General features: G+C 36.8%; 3 protein-coding genes and 1 long non-coding RNA gene across 9 annotated transcripts; 2 read left to right on the forward strand and 2 right to left on the reverse strand.

Moving 5' to 3' along the window:
* Nucleotides 1-1,849: 1,849 nt before the first annotated feature.
* Nucleotides 1,850-9,835, reverse strand: PCFS4 (PCF11P-similar protein 4). 5 transcript variants are annotated; one of them, XM_022031659.2, is made up of 8 exons: nt 9,085-9,835; nt 7,923-8,024; nt 7,561-7,803; nt 5,430-5,601; nt 4,779-5,341; nt 3,196-4,182; nt 2,550-3,098; nt 1,850-2,087 (listed from the first exon to the last, which is right to left on the reverse strand). In XM_022031659.2, exons 3-8 carry the CDS (start codon nt 7,753-7,755, stop codon nt 2,043-2,045), a joined length of 2,511 nt encoding a protein of 836 aa, XP_021887351.2. In that variant the 5' UTR covers nt 7,756-7,803; nt 7,923-8,024; nt 9,085-9,835; the 3' UTR covers nt 1,850-2,042. The 5 variants fall into 5 exon arrangements, with proteins under 5 accessions (XP_021887351.2, XP_021887350.2, XP_021887349.2 ...); XM_022031658.2 differs by lacking the exon at nt 9,085-9,835 and adding an exon at nt 9,035-9,054; XM_022031657.2 differs by lacking the exon at nt 9,085-9,835 and adding an exon at nt 8,372-9,028 and having other exon boundaries at nt 4,779-5,338.
* Nucleotides 9,836-10,734: 899 nt separating this feature from the next.
* On the forward strand, nt 10,735-14,549 carry GPT2 (glucose-6-phosphate/phosphate translocator 2). The gene is made up of 5 exons (XM_022031675.2): nt 10,735-11,611; nt 11,914-12,139; nt 12,255-12,477; nt 13,317-13,530; nt 14,256-14,549. The coding sequence occupies exons 1-5, from the start codon at nt 11,090-11,092 to the stop codon at nt 14,265-14,267; spliced, it is 1,197 nt and encodes a 398-aa protein (XP_021887367.2). The 5' UTR covers nt 10,735-11,089; the 3' UTR covers nt 14,268-14,549.
* A 773-nt stretch (nt 14,550-15,322) lies between these two features.
* BGLU47 (beta-glucosidase 47) lies at nt 15,323-19,625 on the forward strand. Of its 2 annotated transcripts, XM_022031672.2 has the most exons (12): nt 15,332-15,775; nt 16,110-16,176; nt 16,303-16,361; nt 17,112-17,187; nt 17,259-17,333; nt 17,423-17,510; nt 17,684-17,936; nt 18,186-18,301; nt 18,420-18,675; nt 18,763-18,865; nt 18,951-19,059; nt 19,337-19,625. In XM_022031672.2, the coding sequence occupies exons 1-12, from the start codon at nt 15,581-15,583 to the stop codon at nt 19,527-19,529; spliced, it is 1,590 nt and encodes a 529-aa protein (XP_021887364.1). In that variant the 5' UTR covers nt 15,332-15,580; the 3' UTR covers nt 19,530-19,625. The 2 variants fall into 2 exon arrangements, with proteins under 2 accessions (XP_088064711.1, XP_021887364.1); XM_088208585.1 differs by lacking the exon at nt 19,337-19,625 and having other exon boundaries at nt 15,323-15,775; nt 18,951-19,063.
* On the reverse strand, nt 17,457-18,308 carry LOC148252841 (uncharacterized). Its single transcript, XR_015813724.1, has 2 exons — nt 18,167-18,308; nt 17,457-17,917 (listed from the first exon to the last, which is right to left on the reverse strand). It is a non-coding gene; the product is annotated as an uncharacterized LOC148252841 (long non-coding RNA).
* Nucleotides 19,626-19,775: the final 150 nt, after the last annotated feature.

Genomic DNA, 19,775 nt, shown 5'->3' on the forward strand with positions numbered 1-19,775 from the left:
TTTGTGTGTGTGTGCGTGCTATCCATGCGATAAGGGGATTCATTTTGACTTTCTTTAATGACGATATAAACGGCATCGCGCAATGAAACCTTAGAAATGACATTTCAAGTGTATATGTGATCTTTTGTGTGTATATGATATTTTGAGATAATGAATGATATTCGAGTGTATCTATATTCTTTCGAGAGTATATAGATATACATTTGAGTATTGTATATGATATTCGAGAGAATTCAGAAATTGATCAGAAACATGTGAAGTGGTAAAAATAATAAATGAATTTTGTATTGAAACATCACTATTGCATCTCTATCATTATGTGTGTTTTTCATGAAATTTTATCTGAGTTGAGAGGACGAAAGTATTTATTGAGTTGGTGAAACTCATTAAATCTCACCATAATATTTTTAAAAGGATAATGAAAAGTCAGTTTCGCTGTCAGACGAGTAGAACTTGTAAAAAATGTTCTTATTTTTTTTATATATAATTACTGTATATATCACATGAAATAATAAGTTGTATTATATTTTTTATCTATGTATGTATATATTTTATGAGCCCACTACATGAAAATGATATGAGTAAGAATTACATTTCATATTGAGTGTCGGAGGGTCACATCAACATGTAAGAAAATATAATTTAAGAAAAAGAAAATATACTTCACTATAGTAAAAACTTTGAATCTGTACAAGTGAGAGACTTAACCAATGGCATTAAAGCAATCATGCCATGAATTATATACAGAAGAAGATTGTTGGACTCCAAAAGCTTGCAGCTCTGTGCTGAAATGTCAGTTTTGATCTTTTCTTTTTTAGTTTGATTAGAAATTCAAAAGCTTGTAAGCTTTGTGCCAAGATGCCACTTTGATGCAATCTTATAGACAACTGCAGTTCATCACAAGCCCGAACATTGCTCGTATGGAAGAACTCTAAACTCTACTTTTAGCTTCGATAATCCAATCTAATTTCAAAGTCTCCAAGGATCTTAGCATATAAATTAGGAAAAGAATAAAGCGCAACTAACAAATTCTGATGTATGCTTTCAACATACTACCGTATCTTAAGAAATTTCTTTATCAATGTATGGATCTTGGCATTACAGGAAAATTGTACACCAAGATAAGATTCATAAGCACAAAAGCAAATACTTATATCAACCAAATCCACCATTTTGCCAATGCCATTAAACAGACGTACAAGAATTCCCATGGGGTAAATTAGACTGTGAAGCCTAAGATATATCAGCAAAGGTAGAAAGCAATATGCAAAAATTAGTTGGTACAAAGATTTACAAGTACAACCAGGTTAAAAAGCACTTGAATACAGATGCTAGGGAAAAAATAATTCCAAACAGCAAGGATTAGGAAGAGCATTATTGTCCAAAAATATTAATCAAAATTATGGGAGATTGGACCTCATAAATCTTAAAACTTATTGAAATGACTTGAATGCTTCCAGAGGTCTCATCGGACTGTTGCTTCAACAAGAATTCATCCACCGGAGAGAATTTGTGCCAAGAGCACTTGAAAACAATCTGCTAACTCAATACTAGAATTCTGTACACCCCCCCTGCAGAATGACAAAGCAAACAACAAAACAAATATTTTCCAAAAATTCCGCAACTCATGGCTTTAGAGTTTCTGCTAAACACAACAGAGCTCAATTAAGTTATTGTTCCCAACCCCAGCCCTAAGGCACTTTCCCCAGACACTTCTTTAAGGAATATTCGAATTCCTGCATCACATGTCAAAAGACTTCTGAAAGTTAAGTAACAATTGATTGTTGACATGGTAACTTGTATCTGTTTTGACAGGTGAGAGACAAGAAGAAAGCCACAAACAGAAGACTGGGTGAATCTGTAAAACTTTTCCTGCAAGATAATGTGCATGGTACAAGTCCCAAGTATACATGTACATGACTCTGGCATGAAGCCAGGGTTCTGACAGCTCCAATACTACTGTAAAAATAAGTAAGAGCATACCGCTACCATGAAGAAACTTAGACTAGGTTACAGAAGACCTAGAAGCTGATCTAATGAAGTCAACTCCGCATCCTTTTTCTTTGACTACTCCCTTCATTGTCACCCTGAAAATAACAAGAGAAAATGTAAGAAGTTACCATACTCCTGTATAGCCACAATTATGCCACCACATGCAGAGAAGCACCAAGAAAAATACTTGGTCAACCACATATCCATATTACACACATTATATGTGATTATCTATGCAACCATCTGAAGTTTGTTTTACATCTACACCAAACTAAGGAATTGCACTAATCTATGAAATACTCTTTACATTTTAGAGAGGCACCATTTAGTAAAGACAACTGATAGTCCTTTTACATTCATTGCACAGAGGTTAAAGCATATGCAACATCCTGCACATGTAAACTAATAAATTTGAAAATTAAAAAAAGTGACATATGAAAGTTTGATTGTCTCGAGGATATAATAAAATATTAGTAGTTGCATTAAAACACAAACCCAGTTCGATAAGAGATAATGATGAATAAAGAAAATGGTGAAACTAAAATAAAATTCCATACCCCTTCATCGTGTCCAAAATCTTCAGGGGGCACGACAGTGGACTCTGACCTGCATTTAGCATGCACTATTGGACCTAACTGAGATCTATCCATGCTTGCTGTTGATCCATCAGGTGCATTCATGTAGACAGCCCCTTTGTACATCCATTCCTCCGTTTCATCACTATAGAAATCATCAAATGGCTCACCACATAATGCACATGCACTCTGATCTTCATCAGCGGGAACAGCCAGTTCCTCGTCATCCTTCTTTTCCACCACTGCCTCGGCGGGCAAAAACCCAGGAACTGCTTCAGTTCCCAAAGCCTCTGCACCACTAAGCCACATGCTAGTATTTACAAACCACTTGCGAGAAGGTTTCTGCTTACGGTTCTTGGACATGCGGTTTTTAGTCACATGCCAATCCATGTGCATGCTGTGTGCTTCTTGGCATTTGAAACGAAGGCCACATGTCGTGCACTGTCTTGGTAGATCAGCATATAAAGCACTTATTGCAGATTCGTGACGCCCCTTAAGTAAGTCCATATTAAACTCGAGTCCCAAGGAATCCTGGGTATTAAATCATATGGATTAGATACGATCACATATTGCAGGGAAGAAATGCAGTAAACAAAATAAAATAGTTCAATGACATACAAGTAAATACCTGTATATCAGGTTGGTTTGTCAACGAGATTAACCCTTGAGCCATGAGTGAGGAGATCAGACCAGAAAATGCGCTGCCTGGTTGATTGGGAACAGGAAGACCAGCACTCTGACTGCCAGGTACCATTTGAGGTGGAGGGGGCCCTCGAGGAAGAGGTGGCAAGGCTCCTCCCCCTAAACGCAAAGAAGTTGGGATGTTTTGGATCTGCAGAGGTGGTTGTATGGTGGGAACTTGATTTGATTGAACTGTATTCAGTAGAGCATTCTGGCCTTGTGGCATATACCCATGGTTAAAGGATGGTGCACGCATCGGAGCTGGTACCTGAACAGCTGCAGATGGACGGAAATTTTCTCGAGATTCATGAGAGGGAAGAAATTGTGACTGTAAAGAACTTAATTGCAACTGATTTCGTTGATTTAGTGCAGCAAGATGATTAGGGAATGCTGGCACTTTTGCCAAATTCAACTCCTTGTTTGCAAAACCATCAAACTGCTGCTCAGGCGTATACAAAGATTTATTCTGACCCTGGTTCAACACAGGGCCACTATTTAACAGCTCAATCTGATTGCCCGCCTGTTTCTGTAGTGGATAAATTGAGGGCACAGGCAATGGGTGGGATTTATGAACATTTACAACAGGCCATACTAGCGAGGATGAAGATGCAGTGGCCGACCGAACTCCAAGAACAGCAGAGTCCAGACTAGCAGATCCTAATCTAGATGCTACAACTGGGGTCCTAACTAACTTTGGATCAGCATCAGGAAGCCTGTCAACCAGGGAAGCCATCTTGTCATTACCTGACAAAGATACACCAGTAGCGGAAATAGGCACCTGCAAATTCTTTCCTCTTCCTCCGGCAGTGAAGGGTTGTGGTGCCTGAGGAAAGTGATGAGACCTGTTCCAAGTCTCCTGAGGATAACGAGAACCCAATATCTGACTTGGATCAGTTTGGATCCCAGGTATCAAACCTGTTGATCCACGACCAGACTGCAGAAAGCATTAAAAAATTAATGTAAGATTGAAATTTTTTTTTCTGAATGTAAAATGCTAAGATTAAGTTTAAAAACTTCAAAGATCCTTTTTCTGTACAGATATATTTCCTAAACAGATGAGAAAGTATTTATTTGCCATACTATAAGACAAAAATTAAATCAGAAAATAAAAATTGAAAAAGGAAAAGAAAAACTAAAACACATCATCATAGCAAAGGAAAGCTTAAATGACTTCTCCTTAAAATATCACCCTCCCCCAAATAGCCCTGCCTCCAAAAAAAAATAAATTACATAAGAAAAATGGAAACTAGAATCTGGAATTTTATTTGTTAATGACCCTACATAATTGAAAACGAAAGAAAAATGCATCAGATCCTGTGAAAAATCCTACAGAAAATGAGAAGCAGAAACATCCAAAAAGCAGGGTATCTGAGGAAACCAACACACACCACGAGTTACAGAACAATAACAAAATATAACGAGAGCAACATTTGAAGATACTTTACCAGAATAATTCTATGGAACTAGGGAAATATTAAATATGGTGAAAGAGTAAGGGGAACAGTAATGATGCTAAAAGTGGACACCCACCGAGGAGACAACTGCATCTTCAGCTGTAATGGAAGTATCATCCACCAGAGGGAGCAGACCCTGACCAGAAAGATTTGCCGGAATATCAGATTTCAACAGAGAAGCATTCGACTTCCCAAAGCCAGGCCTAGACCCAACATTTCCAAAACGCAGAACAGATGACGACAAGAAATCATTACTTCTATGGCTATCTGTCAAAGTGGGGCTCATATCTTCCCAATCAAACTCTTCCTCTTCAGTATTCTGCCACGATTTTGAAGACACTTTATTTCCCATGCCATTTACATCTAGCCTTTCAACCTGCAGAGGCTTATTGTTTGAACTTCTGTTACTATTGTCACTTCCGTATGCATCTATTAAAGCTCTGGGCCCCTGACGATCATGCCCATTGCTAAGGTTGTATGCAGCAGACATTTCAAACCTGTTATGGTTGTTATCAGAGTAGCGCTTTCTCCTCCATTCACTGGTCTCATTTTCTCGACTAATCATTCTAGCAAGTCCATGGTCAAAGACAGAATTAGCTGGAGAAGCCACATCAGCAAACCTTCTCGGAGAACCATCTGCTGCAGTTTATTGACTTTGAATTATTAAGGCTTACATGTAGGTGGCAAAGGTCTCGCAAATTTAGAAGCCAAAGAAGGAAGATATTACCTCCAGTGGTCATAGATGGACGATTCAGACCACCGGCCGAGTTAAATCTTTGAGCTCCAACCTGTGAGGATGTGCCCTCTGAATGATCTAAATCAAACTCATCATACACAATGGAAGGATTTTGACCATATACTTTTAGATCCGATGATCTTTCCCTCACATTCTGAACATGCTGCAAAGGTTAAAAATTTTTGGCATTTTAGATGTCAGTATCTTCTTTCTTGACCACATGTATGACCAGCTATCGACAAACATTTGTTCACACACAACACAAATGCAGACAATCTTAATAATGAACAACTGGTCATAATCTTCTAATCAGTACTCCCAGGTCAAATCAAATATCTCCTCAGAGAGGTTCAAGCAATGAGCATCAAATTGAAAATAAATAAGTACCTCATCATAGGAAGAAAATTATGAAGTGAATTGAGAAGAATGACAAATCAACTAAGAAAATAGAAAAGGCAGAGAACAGGCCACAAATCATGGCTGACGGTCAATTTTTTTTTTCTTTTTTGTGTGTGTGGGGAAGAGAGAAGGAGGGGGGGAAGCTGGTGATCTAACTCTTACATACATAAAACATATTGAAAAAATTATAATACAGAATAAAACATAAAAAAGAGAAAATTGAACTAATGGAATTCAGCAGATTAGGTTTAGTCAATATTGACTTAGTCTATAGGCTTAGTCAGTAATAACTGAGCCATTAGTTCATAAATTGTTACAACCAACAGCAAGCATGGATTATTTGCAGTCCTGATCCTGGGAAGCTCATATCGTCAACTTGCATATAATCCTGCCGTTGCCTCTGGTTTAACCTTTTCTTTCTTAGTTAATATGATATCTAGATGGCATCTAATGGGCAAAGAATCAAAAAGTCCTCTACGGTTCCACGTAAACAGATAATTGATTAAATTAACCTGGTTTTAGCAATTCAACAGAAAGTCAAGTGACCCCTATAGTAAATCTAATTCTAACATGTGACCATGAATCTTAATCTCAAATTCTGATTGTGCAGTAGTTACACAAGTGCATATTTACCATGTATTCAGAAGAATTTTAACCTAACTAGTTTAAATGTTAGATAGGCAAAGGGGCTCCGTAAGTTCAACCTCTTACTAGATTGTGCATCTTATTAAACAAAATATGCATATAGCTTGTAGCCATCGCAAAGGAGCAATTACTTTTAAACCAAACTAAAGACAGATGCCAACCTCCCAACTAGCCATGTGAGAACCTCCATTTGCCTGTCCTTAAGCCCCTAGAAACAGGAGAAATTGCATCCAAATATCAAAGTTTGTACAGCATGCAATTTCGTCCATATTTTAATTAAAATATCACATGCATATCCTGAACAGTTTTTTGACAACCACCCCCCACCCCAACCACAAAAAAAGGGCCACCCATAGTGTAATCTGGAGACGAATGATGGTCAACATCATCAAAACTCATACATTAGCTTGGTATCCACTTGCATACCAGCCCTAAGGATTTACAATTTCAACATTTAGGATTGGAAGAAATCTGTTGGTGGGGTTTAAACCAAACTAAAGAGACATGAAAACTTCCCGAATAGCCATGCAAGTACCTCCAGTTGCCCGTCCTTACGCCCAAAGAAACAGGAGAATTGCATCCAAAATTCCAGATACCACAGTCTGTAGCAGCCATTTTTTTTTTCATATTAATTAAGTACCACATGCATATCTTCAACAGTTTTTCGAGAAGCTTCCCCCCCCCCCCCGAAGCACAAAAGAAGGCCATTCACAATATAATCTGGGAAGGAATGATAGTCAACATCATTTAATACTCGTATATTAGCTTGATGTCCACTTGCATATCAGCCCTAAGGATTTATAAATTCAACATTTAGCATCAGAAGAAATCTGTTCGGATGAGTTTCCTTACTATACCGGATTGCATCAAACTGAAAGAACCATAGAAAGTTAGGTAAAGATCAAAACATGCAAACCCCATTATCATTAATTTTCTTACAACCTACACCTTTTGCTAATTAAAAATAAAAGGCCTACAAAATTCCAGTTACAAAAACTGTAAGCAGTATCCTAACCATTAGACATTTCGGGAAGCAGGTGGGAGGATTGAGGAGAGAGAGATTCCTCGAAAGGCTTACATTATCTGTAGTTGAACTTTCCAGTTGACGTAGATACTTTGGATTAACATGTATGCCATGTGTTGGTCGTGGTGACTCAGAAGCCCTTAAAGAAGACTGTTGGTTAACAGGTGAAGAAAACTGCAGTTGGGTCTCGATCTTGCGAAGTACAGGGAGTGGGAAAACTGTAGACCAGGTGCCAAAAAGGTGCCGCATGGCAGGATACAAGTTAGGGTGCACTTGCCTGTATGCCTCGCAGAAAACCTTATAAGAAGAAAGAGAGAATTGTTGGTTTCACCAAGATAGTGCTGTGCACATTGTACATTCATTAACATTCTTAAACAATCAGAAAAGAATCATTGGCTTGGAAATAGAATGCTCACCTCTGGCAAACGGGAAGAGAAGTGTCTAACATATTCCCGGCCAATGTTCTTAACAATGCTGTCTAAAAGATATAATGAAGGCAATTTCTGTTCAACTGGGACCTGAAAATCAATAAGTTTATCAGATAATATTAAAACCACCCAACTCCCAGATAAACAGAGTGCATGAAAATGTAAAGTGAATTTCGTTTCACTCCCTCTTTTCTCCTATTTCTCTCACAATCTAGATAGAGTCGAAATCATACATTTCGTTAACTACACGAAAAAATATCTCTTTGTTCGTATAACCTGACAGTGGTAACTCTGAAGTTCACAACCCTAATTTCTTCAGGTAATCCCATCAACAAATCAAACTAAACTCAATAAGCTGTACCGGAAACAACAAATCGCCAAGCAACAAAGGCAGAAAAAAAAATCGAAAATTAGCAACACAGACAGTTTTTAACAACCTCGATAATTCGAGCGCAAATGGCATCGGCAATGCCCTCTCCGTGGTCGCGCAGCTCGCCGGCGATGATTGTGAGATCGGTTATGATGGGCTTGGAATTGAAGGTGAGTTCAGAAAGTACAACCTCGTAAAGCTGAACGACCTCCTCTGCGCGGGGCGGCGCCACCTCTCCCTGACCGGCGGTCTTGAGTTCATCGTCTCTCTGCTTGAGTAGAGCCTTGAACCGGTCGAGTATTGGCGTCAGGGGCTTCTGTGCGAGCTCATTGGGCATGGCCTTGTTGCTGCTCGCGAAGGACGGGACCCTAGGGTTTTCTCGCGTAATCAGTAGTTTCTCTGATTCCATTAAGATTCAGAGGAAATGGCGAGTGCGGGTTAGCGTTGGGATTCCAGTTAGGGTTAGGGTTTTGGACCACCATGGAACGATGAGGATTGCAAGCATCGAAGAGAGAGAGAGAGAGAGAGAGAGAGAGAGGAACCAGAAGTGTGTCAAGAGAGAAAAAGATACAGTGGTAGTTTCTTGTTTTATCTGAGAGAGAGTTTAAAAATTGGAGCCGTGTGTGACTTGATTAAAGGTTCAGATTTATCGTAATAGTGTTTTAGAAAACCGAGCTCACGTGTTTACGAGTGTAGAGAAGAAAATTGTTACAGTACATGAATAATTTACCAAATAAAATACGTAAATTCATATGAAGAAGAGAGCCCAACATGACGAACCAGCTTGACCCAAATCCATTATTGTCTCTTCCACCCCATCATTACTGTTAACTGTAAGTACCCTGGATTGGAAGGGGGGAAAAAGATCAATCTACAGCCCACTGTCAGTTTGATTTAGTAAAGTTGGTGATGCAAATTGAAGGCAAAGATTTCCTTTTCCATAAAAGGTATTTTGAAATACCTCTCATGGATGAAATCATCATCATCATCATGATCAAATTCCCCCCAACTTCCCAGCAATCTCTGCAAGTATATCTTCCTCACCCGTGCTCGAACCCAAGAGGCTGGTTGCAACCACAATTCCCTACCACTTGGGTGGTCCGAAGCACCGGTGTCCTTGTTCCGCACATGCTTTATTTTGAATCATGCGTTCAAACACAGATATTCCATAAGACTACATGAAGTAAAACAGCATGTATGATTTTGTGTAACATCACAGTTGGATTGGGCAACTCCAAGGGACCTTTGGCCAAATGGAAGCGTGGAAGGGGTTGATTTCACCCACCCCTCAATCCAACTCCTCTTACCTTGGGAGGGTTAAAGCATCATCCTCACGAGACCTTCTAAGGACAAAATGAAAAACATTTTGGTCCACGTGAAAGAAAAATCATTGAGTTGCATACAATTCAAGAAACTGCAAAGAAAGCTCGCAATCAAACGCCTGCCCCTCTCAATTCCCATTCAAATCAAAATTTTCTCTGCCCCCAAACACAGTCAAAATAGTACACCAATATGCTCAAAAACAGACAACACCACCCTGTAAATATCAACATCCCAACTGGGTCCTCCCCAATTTACAAAATATTTCACTCCCACACCCACCCAACCCAGAAAATTCTGAATTGATATTTTTCTGCTCTCTGTCTAACTGAGCGTCAGCAGCCGGAGGAAACAACCAGTGATTTTCCTGCGTGGAAAATTCTTACCCGTCAAAAAAATAATTTAAATGTTGGAAACCCAAAATCAGCATACCATAAACAACTTGATTGCAAATGGAGTCCCATAAGAGGCAGGCAGAGTTGTGTCTCTTTCACTCAGATTCTTTGTCTGTCGACCCACCAATTATTGTCCTCTTATTTCCACAATGGACGGCCATTTTTGTTTCTCAAGTTCATAACAATTGAATTGCAGTAACAAATTTACTCTAAAAAAAAATAATACTCATCATGTAAACTGAACAGTTTAATAATAACATTTACCCTTCTGCTAGTGTAAAAATAAAAATTCTCTTGTTTAATATGATACTGAACCTATACTTTTTGAATTCCAAGTCTTGGAAATCAAAACCCCTCTTCCAGTGTTTACTAGAATTTCAAGTTACAAAGTCTCATAATCTCTGTAAAAGTATTAATTCAGACACAGTTAGGAAAATTCAATTTGGTCGACCAACAAATTTGCATTCTCTAGTTGGAAATAAGAATTTGATTTTGTAAGCTGCAGAATTTGATTTTGAATTTGAACAGTTCAAGGTAATATATTCAGGAATTTATAAATATTTATTTTCATGACATGAAAATTTTTGCTTTCAATTTCCACCGCTAAAAAAAAAATGCTTTTTATTAGCAAAAATATAAATATTTCAATTAAAAATTCTAAATAATTAATTTTGTCATAACTCATGGGAACCCATACTTCTTCTTCCCGTTCTCCACTCCCTTATAAAAGCCCTTCCCTCTGATCTTCCATTTTCCATACGAGACTCACTAATTTCCTTACGTATTCCCCTCCTCCTCTTCTCCTCACATTGTAATCCCTTCACCATATACATTCTTCATAGCATATTTCACTGTCTTCCCTCATCGGGATCATCGCAAAAACCGCACGCTTTGCTTCTTTCGACAATTTTGAGCTGTTTACCTGCCAGTTAGCGAAGTTAAAAACAAGGAAGTTTGTTTGTTTGACCTCCTAGATTTTTTCTACATTATATCTCAGCGTCTTCTTATCTGAAAACCCAATTTAGGTTCCTCTGCATTTTCGTTTAACAGCGAGTAAAAAGAAAAAAAAAATGATCTCTTCCATTAAACTTGCTCCTTCTTCTTCTTTCGCATCCTCAGATTTCCTACCCAAGACACATTCGGGGACGAAGCTTCGATTTTCTCCCCTACCCATTATCAGAAATGGCCAGCAACAGAGCTTTAACCACTCAATTTCTCCTCAGAAGCCTCTGTACATCACTTTAGTTGGAAACTTCGCGTTTTCTACGAAGACCCAGAAGCGGGAGACTGAGTGTAAAGCCTACGAAGCTGACAGGTCTCGTCCTCTGGACATTAACATTGATTTGCCGGACGAGCAGACGCGATTCGAGGCGGCGCAGAAGCTCAAAATCGGGATTTACTTCGCTACTTGGTGGGCTTTGAATGTGGTGTTCAACATTTATAACAAGAAGGTCTTGAATGCGTTTCCTTACCCGTGGCTCACCTCGACTCTGTCTCTTGCTTGTGGTTCTCTCATGATGCTCGTTTCTTGGGCTACTAGAATCGCTGATGCTCCCAAAACTGATTTAGAGTTCTGGAAAACGCTGCTCCCCGTAAGTACAAATACCTTTTTTTTTTGTTTTGTGAACTTTTTTCTCTCGGTTGCTGCTAAAGTGTAGCTAAACACCAGTACTCTACCTTTTGGGAGTTATATAAATGGAGCGTGTGGATAATTTTTTTTTTTTGTAGATTACAAGTTGTAGGAAACTTAATGAATTTGGGTAGCAGAAAGAATAAGAAGTTGCTAAGAACTGATGTTAATGATTATTTTTATCCGTCTCCTGGCTCGGAAACAGAGTATTATGGGTTGCGAGATGCTTATTAAGGATGCTTCTTTTTTTTGCTTTACTTTTAGGTTGCTGTGGCACATACAATCGGACATGTAGCAGCAACTGTGAGTATGTCAAAGGTTGCTGTTTCATTCACCCACATCATCAAGAGTGGTGAGCCTGCTTTCAGTGTATTGGTTTCAAGGTTTCTGTTGGGTGAGACATTTCCGTTGCCGGTCTATTTGTCACTCTTGCCAATTATTGGAGGCTGTGCACTTGCAGCAGTTACAGAACTCAATTTTAACATGACCGGTGAGATAATGAATCAAGCCTTTCTCTAGAATTATTTGAGAAGTGTTAAAGTTATGATCTTAGGATTTATGCACCTATTAAGACCTATACTGAATTTTGTTTCTTTGTCATTCAGGATTTATGGGGGCTATGATATCTAATTTGGCATTCGTCTTCCGTAACATTTTCTCGAAGAAAGGGATGAAGGGGAAGTCTGTTAGTGGGATGAATTATTATGCTTGTTTATCCATGTTGTCTCTGTTGATCCTCACACCCTTCGCAATTGCTGTGGAGGGTCCTCAGGTGTGGGCTGCTGGGTGGCAAAATGCCGTCTCCCAAATTGGACCAAATTTTATTTGGTAATTATATCACAGCCTACTTTGATTTGTTACCTTAAGTTTTTTCTTTTTCTTGAAAAGTTATTATTTCAATTCTTGATCATTTAGTGGGAAAGTTTAAGTTGGCTGATTAAAATGAGTAGCTATTAGTCTTGGTATTGAATGCAAAAATGAACTTGGAGGCATCTCTTTCCAATTTCAGTATTTCTGGTGACTGAGAAATGGAACTGTTTCTTGAAATTTAAAAAGGTGAAATATTCAGTTAGTGTCTATGCAGAAATGAGTTGTTAAAAGGTACTACAGAATTCTGAGATCTATACAAACATTGAAGTTTCATAGATGAAACACAGAGTATTAGTTTAAATAAAACTCAGTCTGAGCAGATTACCAAATTATCCAATGTGTTGGTTAAAATCTCCTATAATAATTCCTTGTGGAAAATTATCTCTTTTTAACAAATATTTTTTGTTCTTTCATTTTCACTGTCTTCAATCACAAGATATGTCAATCAGTTAAAAATAAATTCTCTTGTCTTTCAATACAATAGATATGCTTATTTGTATCTGAATGGCACTGTAGATTTTAATTAAATTATCTGATATTATGTCTGTATATTGACATCGAGATACTCCATACTGTCTACAAGCAGTGATTGGATGCTTAGATCTCCTATCATTTTCTTGCACTTTTAGAATAGCAATCTGTTATCTTTCAAGCCTTTAGATTTTTGCTGTTTTGTTTAATTGTGAATAATGAGTGTAAGGTTATGATGATGATGGTTTTCATTTTTCTATTTCATTTTTTTCCCATTTCTGAGATGTTTTGCTGAAAAAAATATTTGTGGCTCTGGTTTGATTCAGGTGGGTGGCAGCTCAGAGCATCTTCTACCACTTGTATAACCAAGTCTCCTACATGTCCCTTGATCAAATCTCTCCATTGACATTTAGCGTCGGAAACACAATGAAGCGTATATCTGTTATCGTTTCCTCCATTCTCATCTTCCACACTCCTGTCCAGCCCATCAATGCCCTTGGAGCAGCCATTGCAATCTTTGGCACGTTCCTTTATTCACAAGTAATTTTTCATCTCTTTTATCAATTAATTTTTACAACTTACAGATTTTTTTTAAGTTTTCTTGACACCATAATGCTCTCTAGCATGTATGGACAAATTTGCATTTTGTTGGATAGTCCAATTGCAACTTTTGTGCTTGGAGACAAAAAAAAAACACCAAGAAGAAGAATAGCCTTTCGATCTAAGTAAGGGTCGCCAAAAAAAGGGGAAGGACCATGTCCAATCTAATTAGGGGCTGCCAAAAATGAGGCAAAGAATTATGATTTGCTTATTCTCTTTCTTCTTTTGCTTAATCAATAATCTTGACATAGTTGAAGATCTTCTGGAGGCTGCATTGAGTTACATCACGACCCCTGAGCTTGGTAGGTTATAGATAGGGTTGGGTTAATCTAGATTCTGTGATTACCAAAGTAATCTATTTTGTTTTGAAGCAAAGAACAAAGTGACTTAAAAAACTAGAAGTAGCCAATTCATTAGTCATAAAATTTAGTAATTTTAATAGAAGGTGGTTTATTATGATTTAGGAAAACATTTTAATCATACATAAGAAATAGTGAGAGATTCTAGTACTGATTGCAGAACTTGCTCTAATACTATGATAAATCGTAATATTATAAAATATTACAGATCTTTCTATTCTTTCGAGAGCATAGAATTACGTTTGCTGCATTTTAGACAACATTGATATCCTTTCGACACTAATTTTCAAATGCATTTTTGTGCAGGCAAAGCAGTAAGGAAAACAAGGATTGCGAGAATTGAAATGTAATGTGTGTGATACCGCGGCTCAAGCTCAAAACTCTTGTAATGGCCGTCAATGGATGGTTCGCAGGACTTGAATTTTGCTCCGGTGGACTCACAATGACAAGTAGATGATGATCGTGATTACTTCTTATCATTCTTTTACTCGAGCATCTAGTTTGAATGCACGATATATTACTAAATGTGAGTAAATAACAAATGTTTGGGTGTGTTGAGCTGAGAATAATGATGAAATGAAATCAATTTCTTGATGATAAGTTTGTTTAGCTGTTAATGAGATGGGTTTCTGCAACTTTCCCAGTTCCAAAATCAGGGACCTTGGTGCTCATCTGATCATGTGATGGTGAGCATTTTGGGTTGGTGATCAGTTTGTGTGGTCATTAAAATACAAGAATGGAGCTTCCTTGGCATATTCTTATCTCATATGATCCCTATCATAGTTTTTGATGACCTTCTTACAAATTTGGTAATGGCTTAAAAAAATACAACCACTACATAATTGTTGGTATCTTTCTTTTTTCTGTAAGAAGTTAGAATTTGCTTCCAACTGTAATCTTATGAATGTGGTTGTTTATATTGTTTTTATAATGACTATATATATATATATTACATAATTGATAAATATATATATTTTTTAACAATAAAAATTACTAAATTAATATATATACATATTAAATAAAATATTTTTTAATTTAATAATAAGGAAATAAAAACAAAAGGTGCATCAGTGAATTACTAGTATTATTCTTTATATTTTATTCATCATTAAAGATAAAAATCCATACACTCGTGTCTAGCGAATCGGAATTTTCTCTCTCCGCACGTGTGTGTGTATATATATATGCTTCAAGAAAAAGGTTATTTTTATATCCTATTTATTAATAAAAAAATCAAGAAACGTAAACCTCAAACTATATTTTTTTACAATACAAGTGCATTGGATTATGTTCTTCTAATCATTACGTTGACTGAAAGTAAATTTTTATCACCATTACTCGTCAGAGTTTCAAGAATTTTAAAACTGTAAAAGTAAAAGCTACATCATATGTCACTCCCCCGAACATATACCATATGCTCTATATGTATATTATACACGACGCAACTACCTTCCTCTTGTTTGACATGTAATACACTCGTGTCTACCTGATAGAAAATTTTCTCTCCCTCCTCTCTCTGCGTGTATGCGTATATGTATATATATCTTCTTGTTCGTTTACAGAAGTCACCCATCAGCAGATAGAGAGAAGGAGAGAGATTAAAGAGAGAGAACTGCGGAAGCAGTGCATCAATGGAAGTTTTCACGCGGTTTAACAGGTTTCTCTTTCTCTCTGTTCTGCTTTTATCTTCTTCCTCATCCGATCTGTATATCTCCGGTCGTGAGCTTCAAAATCTGAGAGAGAAGACCTCTGATAATTACAATATTTCATCTCCATCGCCATTTCCTTCGAACTTTCTCTTTGGCACTGCCTCTTCTTCTTACCAGGTATATATACATATAAATATACATATACATATGTAATTTGCTTCATTATTTTTCTTCCTTTTATCTAACAAATTATATTTATATACACAAACATGCAAGAAACTGACTGAAAGAAAACAAGACACCTACAAGTTGGAAATAAATGAACCAACAAACTACCTTCCTAGACCTGGTCGATCATCTTCACATAAGTTAAAACTAAGGCCAAGCGGCAGTTTATTTTTTCTTTTCTTTTTTTGGGTTTTTTTTAATTGCCTACACAGTATGTATATACGTGCATATATATATATATATATATATTATGAATTATATTATATATACATACATTTTGCAGTTTGAAGGTGCTTATCTGAGTGATGGTAAAGGCTTGAGCAACTGGGATGTTTATACCCATAAACCAGGTAGGTGGTGGGTGAATATCATCACTTGATTCTTTCTTAGCTAATTAAGATTTCATTACATACATATTTTATGTATGTATACATATTATATGTGCAAGTAGAGGATTAATTAACGGGTTTTTGCAGGTCATATAGTTGATGGAAGCAATGGAGATATAGCTGTAGATCATTATCATAGATACCTGGTTTGCCCACGATAACCTTTCTCTTGATTTCCATTTGGTTTATTTTAAACCTGTAGATTACTCTACAATAGTAATTAATTAATCAACTTACATCTCATTGACTAGATACCCCTATATATATATATATATATTATAATGCTATTGTTAGTTAATGCAATGTTACTATCATAAACAGTGACCATATTTTGGTTTTTATCTATAAAAAAATGTAGGATCTGGATTAACCTGTTTCGTCTTTAAGGTGCATACATATATATATATATATATATATGTTATGTATTTGTATATGGATTTTGAAGGTGACATGAAAAAATAAAAGAAATTTTTCTTTCTCCACTTTAGCAAGCAAGAGCCTAAATCAAGAAGAGCCGTGTTTAGTGCAGATCCAGAGATCTTCTGTAATATTTTACTTGTAAACTTGTTCTTCTTTTCAACTATTAAGACTAATCATCATACTCTTTTCAGTAGAGACCAAGAAAAGATAATTAAAGTTTACTCAAATTGCAAACTAATTAAGAGTAAATTTGGAGGAACTGAGAAGCTTGAATTTTACTACTAAGTGGGGGGAAAAAACTTACAATCTTCTTTTCAAGAACTTACAATAGAAAATAAACAAGATTTTCAAGAATTAATTAGTACATGTTGTAGCTAAATCGATTCTTTTATTGGTATTTAAATTATTTTTTCAATTATGATTATGAAAATGAGAGTATGATTGTTGATTGAGAATTGGCAATGTGATCCTTAAAGGAAGACATTGATCTCATGCATTCACTTGGAACCAACAGCTATAGATTCTCAATATCATGGGCAAGAATTTTACCCAGTAAGTCCTCTTGTTTTTGGTTCTTTTTTTAAGAATCTCAAAAATTATATCTAATGGTTGGGAAATTACAGAGGGGAGATTTGGAGGTGTTAATATGGCAGGCATCAATTTCTATGACAAACTCATCAATGCCCTCCTGGTTAAAGGTTTATTATTATTATTATTATTATTATTACTACTATTATAGCTACAAATAATTATAGAAATTTAGCTTAAAAGGTTATGTTATGTCCAGGGATCCAACCATTTATCACATTAAGTCACTTCGATTTTCCTCAAGAAATGGAGGATAGATATGGAAGCTGGTTAAGCCCTGAGTCACAGTGAGTTGACTTGTCTTGATGAGTAATAATACAAATCAAACACATATTTAGTATCGGCCAAAAAATATCACCATTGAAGTACTAGTAGACCTTCAATATGGTGTTTTCCTCACCTTGCCTCGGAAAGAAGAAGCTACATTTAACTCCTTGTATAATGTTGTCAATTGTTGCAGGGATGATTTCGGGTATTATGCAGACATCTGCTTCAGATTCTTCGGAGACAGGGTGAAGTATTGGGCAACCTTCAACGAGCCAAATTATCAAGTTCTTTTAGGTTACCAATCCGGTAAATTCCCACCATCTCGTTGCTCGTTGCCTTCTGAAAATTGCAGTCAAGTGAATTCGGAAAAAGAAACCTTCATCGCAGCCCATAATATCATTTTATCACATGCAACAGCTGCTGATATCTACAGGAAAAAGTATCAGGTATCTATCAAATTTTCAAACATGATTGAGTCATTTTATCACAATGGCTCCAAATTAGAGATTTATAACTCGGGTTCGAGTTAAGTCTAACCCCGTCTCACCAAAGAAGCAGTTGGAATCTAATTAAAACATCTCCATAGGCAAGGTGTGAATTGAGTACTGATTTATGAAGGAACAGCTTCATGAAAATTAATCATAAAACAGAACTTGTCAAGAAATAGTGAACTCACCATCTTAGTGAACATCCAGGAAAAGCAAGGCGGCAGCATTGGGATTGTTTTACATGCTCTGTGGTTTGAACCCATAAGCAACTCCACAGCTGATAAATTAGCAGCTGAAAGAGCCTGGTCCTTCTTTTTTAACTGGTAAGCTTCTTCACCTTACTTTCTGCTGATTCTCCATAGAAGCATTCAACATAACTAAAGAGGTTTATCGCTGACATACCTTGACATATGGCACGAATTTAACTAAAATTGAATGCAGGTTCTTGGACCCAATTATATTTGGGAAATACCCGTCAGAGATGGAGAACATTATTGGATCACTATTGCCACAATTTTCAAGCAAAGAATTAGATAAACTAAGGGCAGGCTTGGATTTCATCGGCATCAATCAATATACAGGTGTATATGTTCAAGACTGCCTTTACTCTGTGTGTGAACCAGGAACCGGAGCGTCCAAGGTTGAAGGATTTGCCCAACAAAGCAAAGAAAAAGATGGTGTCCCCATTGGAGAACGTGTATGTGATCACAATTAATCACCATCATTACAAACTTATTATATCACTATCTGTATAATCAGATGCTGAAGTGTTTTGACATTGCAGACGGATGTGGAGTGGCAATATATATATCCTCCAGGAATGCAGAAGAGTGTCAACTATGTAAAAGAGAGATACAATAACACGCCCATGTTCATCACAGAAAATGGTAAGTTATCATCTTACCAGTTTAAGTTTTGAACGTTGACTTCCCCTCAAATTCTGATATTTGTGTAATGTAACAAAACATGCAGGGCTTGGTGAGATGCACAGTCCAAACTCCCCCATTGAGAACTTTCTTAATGACGTTAGAAGAGAGAAGTTTATGGCCGACTACTTGGATTCCCTGCAGACATCAATGAGGTAAGAACATGCAAATATGCTTAATACTAGCAAGCAACCATTAAAAAAAAGCTATTATCCTAGTAAACTTTATTCAACCATTAATTGCTTACCTCATTAATTAATTTCCTTTTACAAAATGCATCAACATAGCATGTTTAGTTTTCCAGTTCATATTTCAGACACTCATGACTCATTTCTTCTTAAAGCAACTTCCTGTCAAAAAACTACAAATGCTTTCAGGGAGACATCTAACACAAATCATACTTGTTTTGTCTACTTTCCTGGATGCCATCAGAGAAGGTGCAGATGTGCGGGGTTACTTTGCCTGGTCCTTGCTAGACAACTTTGAATGGAGATTTGGATATACTGTAAGGTTTGGACTTCACCATGTTGATTATGCTACACAGAGAAGAACTCCTAAAAAGTCCGCAACATGGTATAAACAGTTCATAGCAAAACAGAGAACAACCAGGTCCCAGAAGCAATAGCATGCTCAACAAGAACAATCTTGGGATAAAATCATAATAAGTGTGCTTGTTTGTAACCCATAAATGACAATAACATGCTCTCGCATGACATCCTCAGACGTTTCTTAATTGTTGAAAACTGAATCATACTTAGAAAACAAGCAAACTATAATAAAATGGATAAACAGTGGCTCTAGATAAATTGTCAGGAACCATATGAAGGGAATAACACATGCATCTACATTCTACTAAATCAATGAAAACAAG

This window comes from Carica papaya, chromosome 7, assembly GCF_054855325.1.
Source record: "Carica papaya isolate Zhongbai chromosome 7, ASM5485532v1, whole genome shotgun sequence".
Classification (NCBI taxonomy): domain Eukaryota; kingdom Viridiplantae; phylum Streptophyta; class Magnoliopsida; order Brassicales; family Caricaceae; genus Carica; species Carica papaya.